Raw genomic sequence first — 24,353 nt, forward strand, 5'->3', positions numbered from 1 at the left:
AAACCAGCTGAGTTTTATTGGGTTACTGACAGGAAGGAGCAGAGTGGGCTCTAAGGCAGTCGCATCACTGTCAGGTCCCCTGCACCTTCAATGGCTACGTCACCAGCAGTGCTGTCTGTGCCTGTCCAGCCAAAGTACTCATGTAACCTTATGGAACACGCCAACACGCCCCCCCCCCACACACACACTAAAAGAAAGGCAAGGGTCTTCACAGGTGATCTTGGCTGCTCTGGTTTCAAGCCGGCAGTGATCACATCCAACTTATCAGAGACAGCCACCTAAGACATCTCTACTGCTGGTTCTAAGGGGTGAAGTAAAACTATTTACTCTTTAAAGAAGAAGCCGAAATTAAATGGGATGGGAATGGTCCTGAGCACGAGAGGGATGGTGGTGACACATCAATCCACAGGCGACTAACTGATAAAATGTTTTATTTCACTTTAAGTTTTTACATTTTCCTGATTACTCTGTGTAAGGTGAAACTAGAATGTTCGGACATACACGGATCTAGCACATCAGTAACTGGCGTTTCTTTTCTTTTTTGCTACACTATTTTCACAATCACGGGTGTGCTTGCTAGGCAAATAGAACCACCACAGAAGCAAACATTAGGCAGAATACTGGTAAGGGGAAAAACAAAACAAAACAAAACAAAAAAACCAGAGCAAAGAGCTACCAGATATACAGACAGGCTTGGTTCCACACTCACTACTGCGTTGTCAAGCGCCAAGTATTAACTGCACATTTTTTTTTTTTTTTTGTTCAGCTAGAAAGAGATTTTTTTTGTGGGTTTTTTTTTTTTGTTTGTTTAAATCAGTGCATGAATTCTTTTCATATTTCAGCAGATGGACAAACAGATGGACTATGGCTACGGCTACATGGAATGTCAAGGTAGAGGGGTGAGACTGAGACTGAAGGCCTGGCTGTTCTTGGTTGTCTCGACTGTAGTGTCCATGCAACTTCCCTGTGGTCTAAGGTCTCGCTGAGACGTGTCTGAGCACGAAGCTCGATGAGTACACTGGACGGTCTGGTGACAGGCACTAACAAGATTGTCAGGGCTGGGTGCAATAGGGGGGAATCATGGAGACTTCAAAATACTTTTGTTTGTTTGTTTGTTTTGGATTTGAGTCACACTATGAAGAACAACTGTGCTGCGACCTGGAGGAAGGCGGGGTGGTGGCACTGGAAGGTCTTCTTTCTCAACGCCTTAAAGCAAAGCTTGCTCACCCTGTGCTCAACACCCCGCCCTGTCCATACAGTACTGACTAGTGCAGGCTTCCAAAGACAACCACCCAAGGAAGCAGAAAGTCAACAGTCAGAAGGACAGGGCAGAAAGAATGTTAAATTTCAAAGCTTCCACCCTCCAAGCTAGAAGAACCCCAAGACTATGAGTGCTCCTCGGGCAAGAGGCCGTCTCAACACATTATTCTTAAAGAATCATCCAGAAAACTGGTCTGGCCATTTATAAGATACACTGTTTTCTCTCTTCCTTTCCCCTCTCCTTTAGCTAGGGGGTAACAGCCCTGTTTTCACACGCTGCTAATCAGAAACACACTGCTATAGTAAAGGGTTTAGTCACACAGGGTATGAGCACGGGACCTTTCTTTGTGGTGACACAGCCCAATTATCGGCCAAAGAAGTTCACTTTCAGGTTTTGAGTTTCCTCAGAAGACACTGCAGATATTTGTGGTCATGAACGTTTGAGTGGCAACAGCCCCGAATGATCAAGGGTTGGTAAGCCCTCAACCACAGGCAGAGTTACTGGGAGTTACCAAACTCAGGATGCCGGTGGTAAGCATCTCACCAGGTCCCAGCATCACCACAGAATCTCTAGAACTTTCTGTACAGCTTTACAACAGAATTGTATTTCAGTGACCATTTTGATATCAGATTAAACTTTCCAAGAAGTTACACATAATTCAGGTCTATTTTTCCTACCAGAAAGAGTTCTGCTAAGTTATAAAACCCCATGATCACAGTGTTCAGTTTGTAAAAATTAAACACACAGTAATCCTTGTCAATGTTGATCAAAATCAAGACTTCACAATACCATGGCATTAAGGGACCAGTCTGAGCTTTAGATACAAATACCAGCTGTTCATCCCAGGGACCATCTTTGCAAGGCTTAGGCTGTGAAAAATCGAAAGTCCACATTCGATTTTTTGTTTTTGTTTATCGCACAAAGGGACATAATGTGGAGGATACAAAGTGACACCAAACAGATCACAGAGCACAACAGACATTAGTTCTCTCCCTCTCCAGCATCTCCTTCATCCCCCTGGTTTTCTGACGTCCACAGCTGCAAAAGAAAAAGAAATAAAAAGCTGTAATAAAATTAAGGTCATTCCAAGTTTTCTTCAAGAGGAGGTCCAGTATAGCTTACCTCACTTAACTACCATTGTGAAAAAAACTAAAATGTTTTCCATGTATGGGTGTTGTGCACGTCTGTCTGTGTGCCTTTTGCACGCCTATGTCCTAAGAGGGCACTACATCCCCTAGACCTGCAGTTCCAGGTGGCTGTGGCTGCAATGTGAGGGTGTGGCTCCTCTGGAAGAACAAACAAGCTGAGAACCACTGAGCCATGTTTCCAGGCCCCTCACTCAGCTATTCAAAATTCCTTCTTACCACAGACGATGGTGACTGACAAGGCATAAAGTCCAGCAGTAAGATACAGGTGACTGTACTTAACAGAGTGCAGAGCCGCCTGCAGCCTTGGAGAGCGGTGGACTCAGTAGGTGCCCGCTCTCCGGAGCCCGCTCTCCGCAGTGTCTACTTACGGTGAGATTGTCCCTGAGCAGCTGCATGATCAGGGTGCTGTCCTTGTAAGACTCTTCATTCAGGGTGTCCAACTCAGCAATCGCCTCATCAAATGCCTAAAACAAAGGGCTTTTAGCAAAGATCTCCACAGTCTCTGTCTTAGCTCTATCTGTCCTGCTGTAAGAGGATGGGAACTGTTCTGCTCTCAACTATCTGCCACCTTTTTCAAATGTATGACATGTAACACACACACACACACACACACACACACACACACACACACACACACACCAAACAGCAATGATAAACCCCCAAAATTAACAGTGTTACTGTTAACTGTAGCACATTAAGTCTAAAACTTCATTCAAGTTTTTTGTGTAAACTAAAAAGGTCTGGACACACAGGGCAAAGGGAGAACAGCAAAGCTCCCTTCAGTAAGCCTCATCTGTCTCTGGGGCTCACGGTGCAGAACCCACTTCAGGCCCTCGTTCCAAAGTAAAGTAACAGTGTTCACCAGAAAAAAGCGTCTCAAAGACCACAGAAGTAACACAGCACTAACAAAGTGTGGGCTCCCTCTTTCATGGAGTCAGTCCTATCTTAGAACAGAGATGACAGTGCCCAATGCCCAAGTCTGATGAGAACTCCAACTTTTTACCTGGAAGATTCTACCAATGACTCCAACAGGAAGCAAACAAAGCACAGCAAACGTCAGCACAGTCGAGCAAAGACCAAGTGCAGGTCTGCGCTGATCTTCTAAACCCACCCCCTAGAGCACGCTTACACGTCTAAGACGTCGAGGACTGCTCATAAACACAAGGACGTTCTTGGAACAGCAAAGGGTCTTTCCTTACCGTTTTGGCCAGGCTGCAGGCCTTTTCAGGAGAGTTTAGAATCTCATAGTAAAAGACTGAGAAATTCAGCGCCAGGCCGAGGCGAATCGGGTGTGTAGGTTGCATTTCTTTCTTGCTGATTTCAAATGCTTCTTGGTAAGCCTGCTGGGAGTTTGACACCGTGGCTGGAAGGAAGATGAAATTATTAGCGTCTCCCACAGGCCACATCACACATGGGATCCATTATCAAGATACTTTAGTAAAGAGGCTAAAGCGAACAAGCAATCAAAACAAAGGTTCATGTCTTCAACACTCAACCTAAACATCTGCTAAATGTTTATGCTAAGTACTGTTCTGAATGCTTTGGAAGAAAATGACGGTTATAATGAAGTCTGTTAAAGCAGCCAAGAAATACAGACACATCCCTTCATAAGAACAAATGTGGATAATCTAGTGAAAAAAAGTGATGGGCTTAAGATTGGCATAAACAAATTCAAATTCTCAACCCACTTGCATGTGGCCTGGAGCAAGTGAAAGGCCTAACTGCCAGGTCTGCTCCTTTTATTGGAAAACACGGGAGACCCTCACCTAAATTCCAACTGGTAAGAGGATAATGTAAGCCCAATTACTTAGCACACAGTGAACACTGAATAAAATAACTACAATTGCTGAAAGATAGGTACTCCCTTATGGTGGTCTCAAACAGGTCTCCCTCATCTGCAGATGCTGAAACTAGACAGTACTGAAGCCTCGCACACATGCTCAGATAAATTAACACAGGAAACCAACAGAAGAGTTTGAACAGTATACTGTAACGCAATCTGCACTTGAGAAACCATCCAGTCACTTGGACACAAAGAGTGCCATACTCAAATAGTCAATCAAGTAGCCAATATGGCAACTAGGTGATGACTAGGTGACTAGCACATACAGGGTTACTTCGGGCAAAATTTAGACTCCTTTATCTCTGCAATTTTCCATTTAGATTTCAGTCTACAGATGCAGTAAGTAAAGGTGGGTAAAGCAAAATCATAGCCAAGGTGAATTATTGTTCTATAGCTGTACCTGCAAAAAAAGAAATATCAGTTCCCAGATAAGAGTTTGCCAAACACATTACATACCAAACTTCTAACACCCTTCATGTCTATCCATTAGAGATTTATTAACCCCGTGACCCCATACATGACAATACTGTGTCTCATTACTTCGAACTTAGTGTCTACAGTAAAGAAAGGCCAGATTTCAGCATGGAGCATTAGCTACAGCATGGAGCATTAGCTACCGCGGCACTGGCTGTTTCTTCAAATGTTACTTACTTTGTTTATTATCTCCAGATGCAACTTCAGAAAGATACCTAAAATAGTCTCCTTTCATTTTTAAGTAGAACACTTTGCTTTCTGCCTGGGTAGCATTGAGAATGAGATATTTGTCCAACAGCTCCTAAAAAGTGATATGAAGAATTTTGAATTGCTTGTGAGACGTTAAAATTACATTTGAGTTTAAGATGTGTATTACTACTACTGATTTTTCTGAAGACTAAAACCAAAGAACACTCTCCCCCAAACCCAACCAACCAAATCAACCCACTCCCCTACCCCCCAAAAAAACCAACCAATTTTCATTCAAGCTGCTAAATCCCATCTGGGCAAGTCCTATGAGCAGGTGCCTGTAGTTCCAGGTCCCTCAGACCACCACAGGGCTCCTTACACTGTAGCCACTACAGTGGGATGCAAAGGAAAAAAGATGGCCCAGAACTACACTGCTAACCAAATCCAAATGGAAAAGACTACAAGAAGACCTCATTTTAATCTTGAAGTGTGGGGGCATGCACACAAAACATGGGGAAAGCCTTGGAGGATTAATATTAACAATGCCTGGCAGTTGACTTTTACTTTGCAACTCTTCTGTCTATCTCTTAAAAACAAAACAACCCCCACTGACACTTGTGTTGCTTCTATAACTGTGAGCGTGTGGGGCCTTTCCATTCTGCAAAGATAAAGCAGCAGCAGAACCAGCCAGCCAAGAACTAAGCTTAAGCTTCACCTGACCTGGGAGGAAAACATTCTTCTGATGCTTACTGTCTGTGTCCACGTGACCCTGGAGAGATGGCCTTGGGACCCCAAGCCTCAGATTCCTTGGCTGTACAATGGGGAAGGGGACCAGGATGACCACCGTCTAAGGCAGTTGTAAGGACAGCAAGGTAACTTATATCTAGTGCTTAACACATTGCTTGATAAGCAGTAGCACTCAGTCTAGAACTATTAGTAACAAATTCCTTTAAACATTTATGCTTACAACAAAAGTAGTTCTGAAGGAGTCCAAGCTTCGTATACAGAGAATTATTTTCGAAGAGTTGTTTTAGAATGTGGCATCCTGAAAAGCTGGTTAAGAGGCAGTGAGTACCATGCTCTTCTTCACATTCCTTCAGATGCTCTGAAAAGCTGGTCTACACTTCAGGGATTATGGAACTCTCTTGCCTTTGGAATGCATGCCATACTTCATCTGAATACCAGATGCACCTAACATTCAGGAATTAGTGCACCATTAACAAACCCCCAAACAACCAAGAGGCAACATGTTTAGCCATGAAACTTATCTTACACCAAGAAGCTGATAGAGAGAGGCTCAAGGCAAAGCCCAGCTATCAGGGACTTCATTTAATCAGAGTAGGCGAGAGGCAGGAGTTGTTTGTAAGTACTGTGTAGACAGAGAGGGATAGAACTCCTGTGGGTTGAGGGAAGAGCATGGCCTTAGAGCCGACAAGCTTTATACTGGTTTTCAAAAGAAGTGTCAAGGGAAGTACTCTAGAGAGACAGACATACTGCAGGAAAGATGTCCCTTTCTCTTTAAAGCAGCCTCAGAGTTACCTTTCACCTGCTTTCACGTAGAAAATAAAATGTCCTAGTGGGCTCCAGATATGAGGGAAAGAATATAATCATGAGGTGTTCTAGGGTAGGTATCCCTCCCAACCAACCCCCAATGTAGCTAGAAGGATCCACCACCTGACTGCAGTGTACCTAACCCACAGGAGAAGTTCATACCACCTCTGACTTGGCTTTCAAAGCTACACTGCACTTGACAGGCATGCCTAAGTTTCAACATCAGATTTCTACACTTTGTGAGGGCATGGCCAAGAAAAGGCTGGAAGGCCTTTAAATCCCTTCCTTTCCAGAGATGAATCACTACTGAAATCAGAACTGTCCGCTGGTGGCTGCTTCTTTCTAAATATCCTCTTTATTTGACTTCAATTTCTAAAGAAAAATGGAGGAACATTTATGCAATGCTCCTGTTTGCTGTAGGTCTTTTTGAGGGAAGGAAAACACCCCAGAGAAGATGAACTGATCAAGAAACAGTGACAAAACCCAAGTTACATGCTTTAGAAAAAGTGACAGGTGGCTCTTAGCTTGAGTCCAGCAGAGCACCTCCTCTCTCTCCCCTGAGCTGTCTGAGAGCCTGCATCTGGACCGCTCGCTATGCCTAGAGATGCTGTGTAAAGCAGGAGCACCGCCCTCACCAGCACGTCGTTGCAGATGTCCTGCAGCTCCGCCTCGATCTTCTCACGGTACTCTTTGCCCATCTGCTGCTTCTTCTCATTCCTCTCGGTTTTCTGTTCGATGCTGGAGATGACACGCCAGGAAGAGCGGCGGGCACCTACCACGTTCTTGTAGGCAACAGAGAGTAGATTCCTCTCTTCATTGGAGAGTTCGTGTCCCTGTTCTGTTACGGCCTTCATAGCTGCAGCCATGTCATCATAGCGCTCAGCCTGCTCAGCCAGTTTGGCTTTCTGTACCAGCTCACTCTTATCCATGGTCATTTTCTACAACAGCAAGAGCACAGAGAACGCAAATGTCAGGCTTCCAACACTCTTACAATGCAATCAAGAATGTGAATCATATACTGAATGTCTACAGAGCCAAGACTGGGCCAAGGCTTTAAATCATTTTGGTCAGCCGTTATCAACCATCCTACATGGTAGGCATATCCCAATAACCCTTCTACCTTCTTAGAAAACATGAAGATTAAAAGAAAGAAAATGATGAACCCAGAAGAGCCCAGCATGTAGAACACAGTGGAAAGTCAAGACTGTTGGAGTGACCTTTTCCATATTGTATTAAGGTATGTATTTTAAATTGTTAATTCTGGCAATGGCAGAATTTTGGTATTGTCATTGCTACAGCTCATCACCAGCTTCCTATTTGTAACAACCCTCAATGGCTTAGGCAACCAAAGAGCCGGATCTGGAGTTGTCTCACCACTGGTTGGTTATAATAAAGAGCTGATGGCCAATAACTGGGGCAGGAAGTTCAAGGGTAGACCTTCTGGGCAGAGAGAGTGCTGCAGGGGAGGCAGGCTGAAGGAGCTGAAGGCAGTAGGGAAAGGACACTGACGGAACAGAGCAGAGCAGAGAGGTAAACCGCTAGTCACCTGGCGGGGGGCAGGCTGAAAGTCAGGTTAAGATAGATGGGCTGCTGGAGACTGCCTCAGCAAAAGGCCTACAGCTTTAAACATTATATAGAAGTTTTCACGCTTTATTATTTAATACAAGGCCTTTAAACTTGCCTGCTTCTTCGAGAGCTTCTTTGTTCCACTACCCTATCCCCCTCCCCAATACACAGAAAGTGCTTTTAAAACACTTGATTTTAAACATTATTTGTGTGTGCATGCCCATGGGAGAGTGCATGCATGGACGTGTGTGGGGAAAGGAGGATAACTGTGGGAGCTGGCTCTCTCCCTGCACCACATGGGTTCCAGGAATTGAACTTGGGTCATCAAGTTTGGCTCCAATCTCCTTTTCTTGCTAAGCCATGTTGACAGCCATGTTTTTTCTTTTTTAAAGTAACCTTAGCTCTACACCCTGCCAATACAGAAGACCCTTCTCACTGTCTACTTCACAGCATCCCACAGCAGCTAAGAGTCAATCTTTAAGCACTCTGGCTAAAAGAAATGTCAGCAGAAATGACAGTTCTCCCAGCCAAAAACCAGGGAAAACCCTAGATGCAGGTCCCAGGCCTCTTTTCTTAGAGCTGTCACCTACAAGTCCATGCATTCTTATGCGCAGCCCACCAATGGTGACCTTCTATAGAACAAGTTCCTGAGGGACTATGCTACACTAGACATGCAGCACCAAAGAGAAGCCTGAGCCACCAGGCTGGAGAGGTGGCTCAGCAGGGAAGAGCTGCTCTTTCAAGACTTGGGTTCAAATCCCTTCATGCTCGTAGCAGCTTACAACCACCCAGAACTCTAGCTTCAATCATACAATGCCCTCTTTTGGCTTCTGTGAGCAACAAGCATACATGTGCGCTCGTACACACATACACACACACACACACACACACACACACACACACACATGCATACATACATACACACACACACACCTATATATATATAAAAAGAAATAAATCTATCCCAGCACTTGGGAGGCAGAGGCAGGTGGATCTCTGTGAGTTCCAAGGCCAGCCTGGTCTAGACTAAGTTCCAGGTCAAGGCCAGCCTGGTCTAGACTAAGTTCCAGGTCAGCCAGAGCTACACAGAGAAACCCTGTCTCAAAAAAATCAAAATAAATAAACAAATCCAAAATAACTATTTTAAGATTCTTTGACACTGTCAGAATTCTTGAAGACTAAAAACCATCATGTTACTGCACACATGTATGTCTTTAAAAAGAAAACTGGTATTTTCTAAAACTTTCAATTGTGTGTGTGTGTGTGTGTGTGTATATATATATATATATTTACACACACACACACACACACACACACACACACACACACACACACCAAACCAAGAAAACATTAACTAAAGGTCCTGATACTTACTTACATAACTCAAGACTTATATAACATGGATTTTGGAGCAGCTAGGCCAATTTCAACAGAAAATGGGTTACACAACATCTAGTAGTTTGGAGGAAGGCACAGACAAGGAAAAATGAAACAGTTCCTCTTTCTTCGCCTACATAACACCCAACCTGCACTTCAGGTCACCATCTTGAGCTACCTCACATCTCAACTATCAGAACCATCCTGACTGTTTCCATGGCGTCTTCCTAGATCATAAAAACAGCAACAAACACCAAACCCTCTCACACGTTCTGCTGTCAAAACAGCTGTCTGCATCCAAGTCCACTTTCTGTCTTGACTCACTAGGCAATAGCTCTTCCTCACATGACCCCTACACCACAGTCACCAGCTACATGTGGCTATTCACTAGAAAATGTGACTAGGGCCACCTTTTGAAACCACAATATTTCGGATATTTAAAATTGTTCATTTAGCTTGTCTTTGGCTGTGGTATCTTTTTTTTTCTTCTTCTTTTTTTCTTCCAGACAGAGTTTCCTATGTAAAGCCCTGGCTGTCCTGGAACTCAGTCTGTAACCCAGGCTGGCTTCGAACTCAGAAATCCGTCTGCCTCTACCTCCCAAGTGCTGGGATTAAAAGCGTACTGCCCAGCGGTATCTTTCTTCTTAAAGTTGGGGCTTGAACTCAGGGCCTCATGTACATTACACTCTAGCATTGTGTAACAGCCCTGGACTTTGTCTTTTTTTTTTTTTAAGTTTATAATGAATCAACCAAATTTTGTATTCTATTTCTAGTCTCTCCCAGTCTCCTGTACATTACCTGGCATGCGCAAAGAGCTCCTAAATGAGATGGTAAAACAGATCCAGCCCCTACCCTCCAAACTTGGCAGGATTTTCTCCTTCCTCAAATGTAAGAATCCTAAGCTCCTGCTCCTCCACCGCTGCCCCGTACCCCACAGACTTACTAACACCACGTTAGCCATACTCAATCGTCTCAAGGGTCCCCTTTGGACTAGTATATCACTTAAGAAACCCTACTGGGTTGCTTTCAAAGTCCTTCAGCCTGTGAGGTTCTTAGGTACATATTCCCACATGCCCTGTTCATACCTCACTCAAACATGCAGGCCTTTTCATCTACAATATTCTCCTGGATATTTCACTTTATGCCTCTGTAAACTGAATGCACCTGCCTAGAGCTATCTGCAATCCAGGACTCTGAATCCACACAAACCTGCGCCCTAGTCTAGGGCTTCTTTACGCTGGTCTATGGTAGTGGAGAAAGCTCTACCACTTAGTTTCCCACACACTGCTCTCAAAGGAAGGACTCAGACATAATGCCACAAACTGCTCAAATATTGCATCTGTTAAGTTTCTCAACAGGCACGACTGGGAGAACAAAGAACACACAGAAAGGCAACAGCACCATGTGTCAAAGCACAATCTGCCACTACACAGAAAAGATCCCATTAAACTCAAGATTTTCAGTTTACAAATGCAGACAATAGCATCTCCCTCAGCAGAGTAGCTGTGACCACCAGGAACAGGGCATTAAAAAACCAGTCATAAAAATCAATCAATCAATTAATCTATCTGGTATCCACCCATCCATCCATCTGTGGGACAGTAGACCAGACAGAAAAAATGGTAAGGTAGAGCAGATTCAGGAACCTCCAGCAATTCTCATAATTGAAGACAGTAGGCATTTAAATCTACTCCCAACCAGGTGCCTGTCCTGGAACACATGACCTCAACACCCCTGTGAAAGGACTGTGACAATCAGTCACTTAGAGACAATACCTGAAGTCCTTCCACATGCAGATGAGGCATCCCTAACATTTCAGACCAAGCCAATAGAAAACATCTGCCTCTAGATCCCACCCAACCCCAAATGTCCTATCCATAGGGAACAGAGTGCATGAACCATCCATCTGAGAGTGCCTGTCTTACTGAGCTGTATGAGCTGTGACACTCCTAGGCAGAGTGCATGAGCCATCTGAGAGTGCCTGTCTTACTGAGCTGTATGAGCTGTGACACTCCTAGGCAGAGTGCATGAGCCATCTGAGAGTGCCTGTCTTACTGAGCTGTGTGAGCTGTAACACTCCTAGGCAGAGTGCATGGACCATCTGAGAGTGCCTGTCTTACTGAGCTGTATGAGCTGTAACACTCCTAGGCAGAGTTTTCTCTCCTCAAGCTTTTGTCGCTGAACCTTGACCCTGCCCAAATAGCTCAGTGCATGTGCTTGCCCACAGCCACTTCCTGTTCAGTCCTGTTTGGCTCATGGCTGCCAGCTGTGTCTCCCCGCTTGCCACTGACTCCAGGGCAGCAGTGGCTACAGAGGTGGCCCGGCAGCCTGAGCCTGCCTAGCTCCAGCTTCCCCTCAGAGAGCTGTAACACTTTGGTTGTTCTGGCTACTCAAGATCTTTCACTCCCACTGGCCAGGCAAAGGATTCTCCATAGGCTGTGCCCCGGGATCGATCGATCGATCCATCCATCCATCCATCTATCTTCCTTCCTTCCTTCTCATAATTTATTTTTCTATTCACATTACATCCCAAGTGCATCCCCCTTCCCCACCCTTGCAAATTCCTGCCCCCAATAAAATCTTTCTTAAAAATACACACCACACAATCTGAAGACCATTAGCTCTCCCCAAGTGCCTATATCTTATTATTTTAACCCAAAGTGACAGCTTCTTAAAAATATGCAATTTCAAAAAATGTTAGCTCACTGAAAGAGCACCTGTTTTGTATGCACAATGCCTCTGGTTCAATCCTCAGTATCAGAACAATGAACAAAAAACCAGAAGGAGAAGTGAGTCTAGACGGTTATATGTTAACATGAGACTCATTTTCTTTTTTTAGTCTTTTATTTTTTTAAAATTAGGTATTTATTTCATTTACATTTCCAATGCTATCCCAAAAGTCCCCCCCACGCTCCCCCACCCACTCCCCCACCCACCCACTCCCACTTCTTGGCCCTGGCATTCCCCTGTACTGAGGCAGATAAAGTTTGCACGACCAATGGGCCTCTCTTTCCACTGATGGCCGACAAGGCCATCTTCTGATTCATATGCAGCTAGAGACATGAGCTCCGGGGAGTACTGATTAGTTCATAATGTTGTTCCACCTATAGGGTTGCAGATCCCTTTAACTCCTTGGGTACTTTCTCTAGCTCCTCCATTGGGGGCCCTGTGATCCATCCAATAGCTGACTGTGAGCATCCACTTCTGTGTTTGCTAGGCCCCGGCATAGTCTCACAAGAGACAGCTATATCAGGGTCCTTTCAGCAAAATCTTGCTAGTGTATGCAATGGTGTCAGCGGAGACTCATTTTCTAAGTGAGTTCAAAATGAACATACATGTTAATTGTGACATTTTAGCAGTTGCCAATCAGATTTTCCTGGTGTTTGTAGGCAATTTAACAGAACAGCATGCATTTCTTTCTGAGACTTGGAATAAGAGTCCCACCAAGAAAATTCTGGCCAAACAGCCTAATTGCTTTTTACCAGGGCAGAGGAACTCCTCAGAGGCCACAGTCTAGCCTGGCACTGAGCCAGTAGAAAGGCACTGCCATGTCTGAGAACAAGAGTTCTCAAGCGCACCCACATGGTAATGATGGCTGTCAATCTGATTGTTCTAAGCCACTGGAAGCAGCAAGCCATGGAGCTGGGAGACATTTGCTAATAAATGCTTAGTGAAGTACTGGAAACAATTCAAATACCTAACAATAGAGGGTTGGTTGGAGGTGGGAGTGGGAGAGGGAGAGAGAGAGAGAGAGAGAGAGAGAGAGAGAGGACAGACAGACAGAGAGACTGAGACAGAGACACAGACAGTAAAAATGACAGGACTCCAAAAGGAGGTTGCACAGGAAAGACGATTAAGATGTACAGGTCTATGCACAAAGGGACACAGAGCATTCCTAACATGTTCCTAAAGAGCATACAGATATGATTAGACATCAATACAAAACGGGCGAGGGTAGGAGTTAGGGTAGGGTGGGAGGGTTATCTCGAGGTCCTAGTAGTAGTAGTATAATCCTTCTTGTTAATGCTGACCTTTCTATTTGGGAGACAAGGTCTCACTCATTATGTAGTCCAGGCTGGTCTGGAATCTTCCTAACTGCTCAAATTACAAACAAATCTGACAATCCACTACTTCTAAAATCATCCCAGCCCATGTTTGGATCAGAACACACACCAGATCAGATGAGGCCCAGGGCCTGGACCTCTAAATCCTCATGTGCACTCCCCAGTGCTGAGGTGTGTATGTGTTAGTTTACTTTCTACAATTATTGTAAGAACACAGCCTGTGATGAGCACCAGAGGAACACACTATTTTTGTCTCATAATAAAAAAGCTTTTTAGAAATCAGCCAGCAGACGGGGTGGGGGGTGGGGGGGGTGGTTGGGGTTGGGGACTTAGCTCAGTGGTAGAGCGCTTGCCTAGAAAGCAAGTCCTGTGCCCTGAAGAAAACAAAAACAAAAAAGAAAATCAGCCAGGGGGCCGAGGGGGAGTGGTGGAGGTGGGAGAGCACATGGCTTGGCAGACTTGCTGCCCTTTCAGAGGACCCAGGTTGGCTACGCACACCCAGTAGCTCACAACTGCCCAACTCCAGATCCAGGGGATTAGACACTGGTTTCTAAACTCTTCAAGCAAGGCCCCCGACTCTATAATCTTCTCTGAGGTAGAAGCTGTACTGGGGAGTCCACCAGAGATTTGGCATACCAGGTAAGTGCTTTACCACTGGGCTACGTTTGCAGCCTTTGTTGGTGTTTTGAAACAGGCTCTCACCATGTAACCCCAGGGTAGCCTGGAACTCTTCCATCCTCCTGTTCATCTCTCTAGTGCTGGGGTCACAAGAATATTACACAATACAATCCTAAAAGCAACTACAAATGCAGAGCTAACTCAACCAAGCAATGTAAGTCAACCTCACCTCCTAATTTTCCAGGCAGAGCTCAGTCAACATTTGGAGAAGTCATTTCAGAGTAGCCCAGCAAACACAAGATCACTACCACTCATCTATATAGTCTATATATTCTTGTAAAATTTTGTTCCAAATTAAGAAAAGTTGAAAATGATAACTTTACAAGGCAGTCCTCTCTATATGTAGCAGGGGCCACAGGCCAGCCCATGTATGCTCTCTGGTCGGCGGTTTAGTCTCTCAAAGCTCTGAGGTGTCTGGGTTAGCTGATACTGTTGTTCTTCCTATGGGGCTGCAATGGTTGGCTGTAAGTATCTGAATTTGTCTCAGTCCACTGCTGGTGGAGCCTCTGAGCACAGACGGCCAAGCGAGGCTCCTGTCTCCACATGCATGACACTGTAACGGTGTTGGGTTCGATACCTGCGCATGGGATGCTTCCCAAGTCGGGCCAGTTTCTGGGTGGCCTTTCCTTCAGTTTCTGCTCCATTTTTGTCCCTTCATTTCTTTTAGACAAGAACAATTCTGGGTCGAAAATTTTGAAGATGGATGGGTAGGTGGCCCATGTCTCAAATAGGGGCCATATCTATCTACTGGAGGTGGTCTCTTCCGGATCCATCTCCCCACTGTTGGCATTTCTTCCAAGGTCACCCCCAGTGGGTTCTGGGAGCCTCTCACATCCCTGCTGCCTGGGACTCGCTAGAGGTCCCTCCCCACATTGCTGCATATTTCTATTCATTCTCCTGGCCCTCTGGGCTTCTTTCCTGTCTCCCCGGCCATAACTGATCCTGTTCCCCCTTTCCCCCTCCCACCCAGGTCCCTCCTTCCCTCTGCCTCCCAAGATTATTTTGTTCCCTTTTGTCAGTGGGATTGACGTAACCACACTTGGACCTTCCTTCCTGTTAAGCGTCATATGGTCTGTGAGTTGTATCATGGGTATTCTGAATTGTTTGGTTAATATCCACTCATCAATGAGTATAGACCATGTATGTCCTTTTGGATGCCTTCTCTGGCCTCAGTGGGAAAGGGAGATGCTAGCAGGGTGAGGTGGGAGTAGGTGGGTGGGGGAGTACCCTCTCAGAAGCAAAGGGGTGAAGCAATGGTGTGAAGACCACAGGGAAGGGGGAAGGGGGAACCGGGAAGGGGGCAACATTTGGAATGCAAATAAATAAAAGAGAAAGTAAAAAAAAATTAAGAAGATGGTAACTTTAGCATTTAGAATCATGAACTATGTATTTCCAAGGAAAAGAATACTTTCAGCTGTGAGAAGAGTAAGCTGGAGCACAGTAACTTGTTCTACTACATGGCAAGAACCCTCAATTATTGAACACATGGCGCTCTTTTCAGCAAAGACTTACACAGTACCAACAGGAAACCAATACAATGCAATTAAGCAATCTCCCCCCCCATGTTATAACCACCTGTTTCTGCAGTATTAAAAGTAGGCATAGACATCAGTCAGATAAGACAACACACACCAATTGCTCAGAGAGCGCTCAGAGTAAAGGCTCATAGGCAAGCAATTCTCAAGGCACTTCACCTTAGGAAAAATGCTCACTACCCAACGTTGAAATAACTGCAGAAATGACCAGTATATCCATGAATTCTTTGGATTATTCACTTGAAGGAGCAGAAAAGAACTACCAGCAGTGTAACTCCCTGCACCACCCTACCCCCAACACTCGTGTGGAAACACAAGAAGGCAGCACATATTAAAGCTATACCAAGTCTCTTTGGAAAAGCACCAACTACACTTAGAGGGGACGGGTTAAGGGCTGTGTGCTCTGGGACCGGGGGAGTGCTCAGCAGTTACAAGCATGCACTGCTCTAAAGAACCATCTCTGGAGCTCACAATCCTGCCTGTTATTTCAACCCCAGGGGACCCGATGCCTTTGGTCTCACACACATGTAAAATAGAAAGACAAAAAAATCTTAAAAAAAATAAATAAATAAAAGGTAGGTGTCCTAGTGCCTTCTGTGCGATGGTAAGAGAGAAATAAGCTATAGTGGTAGACAGAAACCCAGGCTCCCAAGTGTGACTGGATGAGTGCAGGATGACCACACTCCCTGATGCACATTCCAGTTAGAGCATCCCCAGCACCACACAGCAGATCAAAGCTGATGAAGGAAAGCATGCCAAGCTGCCTACCTCCTAATGCAAGCCAGTGGGACCAGTTGGTTGGTGGGTGTTATCCTGAACAAGTGAAGCACTCCTGGCTCTCAAAGAAAACTACTCACTGAAAAACACCTACTCTAAAAATGACTGTGTGCCATTCCACACACAAATGTAGTCTCGTAGAACTCCAGTCTCACCCAGCAGGTACAGACTCTTTGCTGGAAACAGAAACCACACATCTGAAACACAACAGTTCTATATCCAGCAAACACTAACTTGTAAAGAAAAACCAAAATCCTCCCCTCCTTTCACAGCAGTTGCGGAACTCCATGTTGTTTTGAGCCAGCCTCATATAACCCAATGGGACTCCTGATCCTCCTACCTCCTAGTCCCGACTGCTGGGATTTCAAGCACGCCCAGCCCCCATCTTCCACACCAGTGTACGAGCATCATTACTAATTATGCCCAATGTGTGAACAAATAACATGCACCACAATAAATTGATCTGCTGGCTCTACGTGATCAATCCAAAGACATCGGCGAATTCTGATTCATAAGGAGACTGGCCCTATGAACAGATTATAATGCAGCCACTCAACCCAGCTCATCTTACCACAGAGCCACCTCCACCTCCATATTCACTACTGCTGTGGTTATAAAACCTGAGAACGAGTCAGCCCAGGTGTCCATCTATTGAACATATACTTGAAATGAATTTCATTCTGTTGTAAGGAATTCACATGAAGATGGATGAAACTAGACAATACTATTCTAAGTAATCCAGGCCCAGATCCTAGTTCTGAAGTTTTGGATTGTGTTTTTAAGTGTCTGTAGAGGTCAGAAAGCTTAAAAAGGGCCCATGAGTGGGAGAGGAGGAGACCCTAACAGAGGAAGGGGACAATATGAAAATAAACTGTGAGCTGAATAAACCTTCTCCCCCCGTCGAGATCACGTCTGTCATGTACTCACTCTATCACAGCACAGAAACTACAACACAACACCGACTTGGGAGATGAGAGGTGCTGCTTTTGCACTCAAGACTCAGCCTGGGTTCCCTGCACAAAATGAAGTGGAGTAACATTCTAGACCCACCCACCCGTAGCTGTTGGCAGTAGACAGCTGTGGGGATTCATTTAGCTTCAGGAGTGTAGCTACTGTTAAGTCATCTTATGATCCGGTGAAGAGCACATATCCATGGACGGGGGATCTCCTTATCAGGAGACCGCAGTGTGACACCCGTACAACTTTGCACTGTGTTCAAGCAGTTGACTTACACATAAGAGCTCAGAAACTCTTTAGCCTATAGTAGTCACTTATAAATTACAACTGTTTAAAAATAAGTATCTACCTCCATTTAACTAGATTTGAAAGCACACAGAAGCAAACCTGGTGACAATGTGAAGTAAATTACTGTTCCTAGTCAGTATCTATGCTTCTAAGGTTACCTGTGGGACCCAGTGACAATAAACAGTACCTCTTCTTGCCAAAATAATTTTAAAGTGTTAAATCATCTATAGCCATACTACTCTAACTACCCAATCATTTATAAAGAGTACTTCAAATGTGTGATACCATTGTTTAGAAGTCTCTGTAAGCCCTCAATTAACAGCACTAACAGATATTTCACAAAGCTAACAAGGGTCAATGAGTAAGAAACACATTAATATGCATCTCATTTCTTATAAATCTATCCTGTTCTCTTTACTGAACTGAAAAAAAAATAGTACATGTTAATTATGCTTATCTTTAGAATGTGACTCTTGGGGTTTACTGTTAACAGCTTTATTGGCACCTACAGTGGGCAGCAAGCTTAAGTTAGGAATCCATACTAGTATCCTTTGGACCCCCAAAGTGTAACTTATGCCCTCCACACTGAATTTCAAGCCACTTGGTCACCGATGAATCTTTATTTATCTATTTTTTTAATGTATGTGAGTACACTGGATCCCATTACAGATGGTTGTGAGCCACCATGTGGTTGTTGGCTCAGGACCTCTGGAAGAGCAGCTAATGCTCTTAACTGCTGAGCCATCTCTCCAGCCCCCACTGATGAATTTTTAAAAAGTGAACAAGCTGTTATTTCCTATGTGGACAAATGCAGGTAGGCTATGTTGGAGCTATAGAACACAAACCATAGATATAGTCTATCTTAGACTACTCTTTTTGGTTCCTGTTGCTCTTGCTCTATGACCAGTTGGCTAGCATTATGCAGCCTAGCCTCGCCTCAAACCCTCAGCACTTCTCCCACCTCAGCCTCTTGAATGCTGGGGTTAGAAGGCATGCGCCATCACATGCAGCTGGACTTCCTGTAGCATTACCTCAGCTCAGCTCAGGACGAGGCTAGGCTCTCATACTTAAGAGACTCACAGTAGATTCCAATAAGTCCCTAAAATACTTTCAAATAATATCCTCCATACGAAATGTGTCGGGTACCCAAGCAAAAGCCAACTAAAAAGGCTAAGCAACAACACTATCGCCATTTATGGCCTGCTGAAATGGGCAACGCACTTCACTTAGGAGTTCATATGGGTCAGATACCTGCGATCCATCTCAAGAGACAGGCAAGAGCGAGCACACACTCAGACCACAGGTCAGCTTTCGAGTGTCATTCCTCAGCACTGTCCTTGTTTTTTTTTTTTTTTTTTTATTGAGACAGACCTCTCATAGAGACCACTCACCAGCACTCCAGGCGTTCTCTCTGCACATCCCAGAACTGAGCTGAGATATGCTCACATCATCTGGCTTTCCCACGATTGCTGGAGAGAAAACACGGGTCCTTATGCTTGCATAGTAAGTGTTTTACCACAAAGCTATCTCCTATTCCCACAGCATTAATTTTAAAAAGTTGACATATTTTTGGGTGCACATGGAAGTCAGAAGACAATTGAGGCAGTTGGTTCTCTCCTTCACTATGTAGGTAACAGGAATTGAATCTGAAATATCAGGTTTGGTGGCAAGCACCTTTTCCAGCTAAGCTATTTCACCAGCCCCTCAACATTCTTTTCCCAATGTAGCAATCTTTTTAAGATCAGCCATGACTCCCAATACTTAAAGTACTACTGTTAATTGTTGTGAAGAAAGAATCGTGTGAAGTTATACAGCATACACTCAAACACTCGTCAAACTTTCAGATAAGCTTTAATTTAAGACTCTCCCCATGAAGACAATGACAGACCAGGCTCAGATCTACTTTAATTTGGCTCTTCATCTCTGTGTCAAGGCCATTCAGAAATAATTCTTCTAGCTGAGCCTTTAAGGAAAACAATGAAATAAACAAGCAGAACAGGAAACTTACATAACCAAGAACTGGGCAGAACTTGAAGTAAAAATCTACCTACAATCTGCCAGAATAGCTTGTTTCTGTGAGGCCACTGATCACTTTCATCTCGCTACAAGCACTAGAAACATAACAGCCTCTCGAAAGCAGCCTCCAAGTTGTTTTTAATAGACATATCACAGAATAGGAAAGCACTTCAAATCCATCTCTTCCTTCAACATTCCTTAAAAAAAACTCTTCAGAGTCCAGCTCCAAGTGTCTCTTGTTATGAAATGCAGATCTACTAAAATCCTATTCCTGTGGTGAAGATAAAGTCATTATGTAACTATATGCTCCTTGCCCCTAACTCGTCTGAATTCTTATCTCCTTAAGTAATGTATAAACCAAGTGTTTTATTTTGTTTTTTGTTTGCTTGTTTTTGAGTCAGCGTCTTACTGTATAGCTCTTTCTCTGCTGGAACTATAAAGAATGCTGTCACAAGGATCTGCCTGCTTCTGCCCCAAGTGCTGATATTGAAGACAACCAAGGGTCTAAACACCAACTTACAATGAAGTTATCGTTCCTGCAGTCCCTCGCTCACACGCCTGCTTTTGCCTGCTGCCGCTGACAAAGCAGGAGTGCAGTTCTCTCAGGATGCAGTAACTTCTCTACTTACAGAGGGGATTATCTCCCTTTTTTCCTTCTCCCATACAAAATCTAACCTAAAATACTATATAGTAGTATGGTTAGCAACCACAAATGGTTATGCTAAAATATGGTCTGCAGTTTTCTGATAACCTTTCTCCCCAGTATAAAGCAAATGCTAGAAAAACTGGCCTTTTTAGCAGCTTTCATCTGATATATACCAGTAATATCACCCTACAAATAAACGGCATTGTATACTTTGAGAACAGCTAAAAGTAGAATCTGAACACATTAATATGGTGCTTGTACAAGTAACTGTGGTCATGGAATACATGTTCAACCACAATTAAATCTATCATCACCCAGAGTCAAATGACCTGGGTATAACTCCTGATTTCAACATTTAAGTCTGTGTTACATAGATGTTATCTTTGTAAAAATTCTCATCTCTGCACCTCAGTTTCCTCACCTGTAGGATGAAGCCAACAGCACTTACCTCTCATTGGCTGCAGACTGAACTGAGGCTTGCAGCACTTACAAGGAAGTGTAGCACACACCAAGTGCTACAAGTGGTGAGTAGTGTGATCACGGGCTAGTACCTGAGGATCCCCCGGTAGCTAATGACCAAGTCACACGGGTAGCTTCTGTATGTTTCCACACTACCGGCACATATGCTATACCTAATCAGAGTGTGAACATGAACAGTAAGAAACAAGATAAAGGCGGATCAATGGGTGAAAGTTATAGTTACAAAGGAGCTGCCAGTTCAGGTGTGCTATGCGCTTCACCCTGACCATACATAACATTGTTCTATATTTCTTAGCTGGCTAGAAGAATCGACTTTATTTTCACCATAAAAAGACCAAGTCTGAGATAGGCTATTTAAGCACTACACAATACATATATATACTTAAACTTCACAGGGATATATCCATTCGTGTTCAATTTGTTTTATTAACCTTATTTGTATTAAGAATATCTGTATCCCAGAAGTTTATTTTAATTCCATCTTCTGCCAGCACACATCAAAAGCTGTATTACTAGCCCAGCACGGAGGTGCACACCTGTAAGTTCAGCATCCAAGAGGCAGAGGGGAGAAGACTGGGGCAGTGAGTCTGAGCCTAGGCTGGGCTACACAACAAAAGAGGTGGGAAGAGGGAAACAGTTATGTGTTGAGTCCAGATGAGAATTACTAGATATTCTCCATGGAACGTTCATATCATCTTTCATAGCAAGTGTAAAAAATAAGATTGCACCTTATCAGCCGGGCGTGGTGGCGCACGCCTTTAATCCCAGCACTGGGGAGGCAGAGGCAGGCGGATTTCTGAGTTCGAGGCCAGCCTGGTCTACAAAGTGAGTGCCAGAACAGCCAGGGCTACACAGAGAAACCCTGTCTCAGAAAACCAAAAAAAAAAAAAAAAAAAAGATTGCACCTTATCAGAAAGGGAGAAAGAAAAGACTGAAGTCAAGGATTTAAATACAACAAAACCAAAAGCTTGTACTTAACAGTTTACAAAAGGTCTCAGACAACGGTGGAGAAGGGAGGCTCAGAAGCAGAGATGAGTTAACTCCTGAAGACCACAGCTAGAAAGCAATTGAGGGAAGAGCTGAATCAATTCACCTAACCAGTGCTGTTTTTGGATCCACAGCCAAATGGGGAAAACGCACTTTTTGCAGCAGCCCAAATCTCTGGGGACTCTGCCTAGGGACTGAGCATCAAGGGAGTGTGCTCGGCCTGGTTTCCACACAGGCTGCCTCCCTGATCCAGACAGCTCCAGCTCTAAAATGGCTTCAATATAACCCAAGCACTGCATGATGGGAAATGGAAGATAACAGGGTGGGAGCCATACTCCAGGGGCTGACAGTCCATAAATACTTGCCACCGATGAAAGAAAATATTCAGTCTGTAAGTAGGTGTAAGGTTTAGGCCAAATCACCTCATTTCTTATAAAGACTTCATCTGTAAGATGGGTGAATGGTTTCTTATAGTTAGAAGGCAGAGGCTAAGAAAATAATTTAGCATTTAGTACTGAATTTCCAGCCTTTCATTTCTAAGGTCATGCTTAAAATTCTAACTTGGGTGGGGATGAAAAAAAAAAAAAAAAAAAACAAACAAACCAGTATCCGCTGGCTATATAATGCTAAGGACATAGATCTAAAAAAAAAAAAAAAAAAAAAAAAGACTTGGGCAACCCAAAGAAATGAATTGCACTGGAGGCAGGCAAGAGAAATCCACCAAGAACCCAGTAATATTCGTATAAATTCCCAGCAGCTAGATGTGAGATGCTGAGTAAGCGCGTGTTCAGTCCCATAAACTGTATGTCTGTATGGTTTCACAGGAACACCTGAGATACAGTGAGAAATGTAATTTTCATATTCTCTTAAGTGCTACACCTTTCTGCACCGGCTCCCGGGATTTTACAGATTTGTAACATCTTGCCAGATTCCACCTCCCACACCAGGCAAGTAAAATCAAGAGTCCAATGCTATCTAGTCTCACCAGAGAAAATGTACATGAGCCATGCATTTTTACAGAGGTTGGCAAATTCTCACCAACGCTGCCACCTTTGGAATCCTCGATGCACGCATGTTCTCCATTTGCAACAGACCCAGATGCGCTCATCTTGCAAAAAAGGGTCCACATCTCGCCTACTCCTTTCTCAAACACTGAGGTTACTAGACAAATTTCAAACAATATATAACACACACACACACACATATATATATATATGCCACAAAAAAAGTGTATGGATGAATTTGGGGTACGGACACACGAGATTCTGGCAGTAAAAGACGACAAATATCAAGAGAAAAGACTCAATTCTCAGCCTGATCTTCCCCCACCCCATTGGGAATCCGGTTTGAGTCAGTGAAAGGTTCAGATAAATCCATTTCTTAATTCAAACCTCAACCCTGCTGTCAGGGAATCTCGGGTCCAGCTGGGTTTCCCACACCAGCAATGATGAAATAGCTTTACTGCAAAGTGGGAGAGGGATTCGCCCCAGCTGTCGCCAAGGTTAAACCCTTACTCATCCAGGGGAGTGCGGCAGGGGCGTCGCGGCTCGGGAACTCGCCCGCCTTCGACTAACATTTCAATTTTTGAAAGCCACAAAGAATGAGAGAGGTTGACAGGCCCAGAAGGATGGCTCGGGGCCCGAAGGGAGCAGGCAGGGGCGGCGCCGAGCAGAGATGGTGCCGGAGGGGGGGAGCCTGCGGCCCAGCGGTCCCCAGCCGCGCAGGCCCGGCCGCACCCCGTACGGCGCGCCGAGAGAGAAGCCCGGCTTCCCGCGGAGGCGCAGGCCCGGCCGGAAGCGGGGAGGGGCGGCAGTGAGCCTGGCGGCGACAGCGAGCCTGGCCGCAGCCGCCGCCCGACAAGGGGCTTTGGGCTGGGGCCCCTGGGAGCCACGCCGCACTCACCGCGGAGGACTGGAGGGAGCAAAGGCGCTTCCGGGAAGATCGGAGGGCAGCGACTGCGTCCTTCCCGGGCTCACTCCTCAGGCGGGGCTGGCGGCAGCAGCGGTGGCAGCGACCGTAGGGGCAGTGGTGGTGGCGGCGGCGGCTACCCGGCTCCGAAATCGGCGGCGGCGGCGGCGGTGGCGGCGGCAGCAGCTGCACTTCCGCTCTGGCCAGCACTTCCGCTCTAGCCCAAGTCCCGCCCCACCCCGAGTCGACTCCTCATTGGGTGAATGAGGCACGGGGTTGCTCCGTCCTCCTGAAAAGGGCGGTGATAGCCAGAAGGAGGGGATGTCAGGGAGGACCAAGAGGGAGCGGTCGTGGGAGGACGCAGAGCCTGGGTGGGAGCGAGGAGGGGGCGGACGCAGGGAAAGGAAGTGGGGCGGGGGAGCAGGAAAAGGAGGAAGAAGAGAGGGCGGGGCCGAGGTGGCCGCCCTAGGGCTGGGGATGTGTGAGAACAGGGCGGGCTCCGGGAGGGCAGGGTTCGGAAGCTTGGAGCGGTCTTGGTTGAGCCTAGGATCGTCTGTTCCTACCCAACCCTGAAAATAATTCTCACGGAGTCGGAGAGCCTAGCAGTG

At 45.2% G+C, this 24,353-nt stretch overlaps 1 protein-coding gene across 1 annotated transcript; it reads right to left on the bottom strand.

Annotated features, from left to right (window-relative positions):
* Window positions 1-414: 414 nt before the first annotated feature.
* Window positions 415-23,993, bottom strand: Ywhab (tyrosine 3-monooxygenase/tryptophan 5-monooxygenase activation protein beta). The gene is made up of 6 exons (XM_021186263.3): window positions 23,740-23,993; window positions 7,102-7,404; window positions 4,904-5,027; window positions 3,609-3,772; window positions 2,778-2,873; window positions 415-2,299 (listed from the first exon to the last, which is right to left on the bottom strand). The coding sequence occupies exons 2-6, from the start codon at window positions 7,399-7,401 to the stop codon at window positions 2,243-2,245; spliced, it is 741 nt and encodes a 246-aa protein (XP_021041922.1). The 5' UTR covers window positions 7,402-7,404; window positions 23,740-23,993; the 3' UTR covers window positions 415-2,242.
* Window positions 23,994-24,353: the final 360 nt, after the last annotated feature.

The sequence above is a fragment of the Mus caroli genome, unplaced genomic scaffold (genome assembly GCF_978045245.1).
Source record: "Mus caroli unplaced genomic scaffold, Mus_caroli_1 scaffold_2, whole genome shotgun sequence".
In the NCBI taxonomy this organism is placed as follows: domain Eukaryota; kingdom Metazoa; phylum Chordata; class Mammalia; order Rodentia; family Muridae; genus Mus; species Mus caroli.

What these genes read in the sequence shown, in the direction of transcription:
- Ywhab (XM_021186263.3), bottom strand. Translation starts at nt 7,401, where the DNA reads ATGACCATGGATAAGAGTGAGCTGGTACAGAAAGCCAAACTGGCTGAG. An exon ending in ATCTGGAGATAATAAACAAA is followed by an intron (nt 3,773 to 4,903) that starts GTAAGTAACATT and finishes TCTTCCTTCCAG; the next exon opens with CCACGGTGTCAAACTCCCAG. An exon ending in TGCTCAGGGACAATCTCACC is followed by an intron (nt 2,300 to 2,777) that starts GTAAGTAGACAC and finishes TTTCTTTTGCAG; the next exon opens with CTGTGGACGTCAGAAAACCA.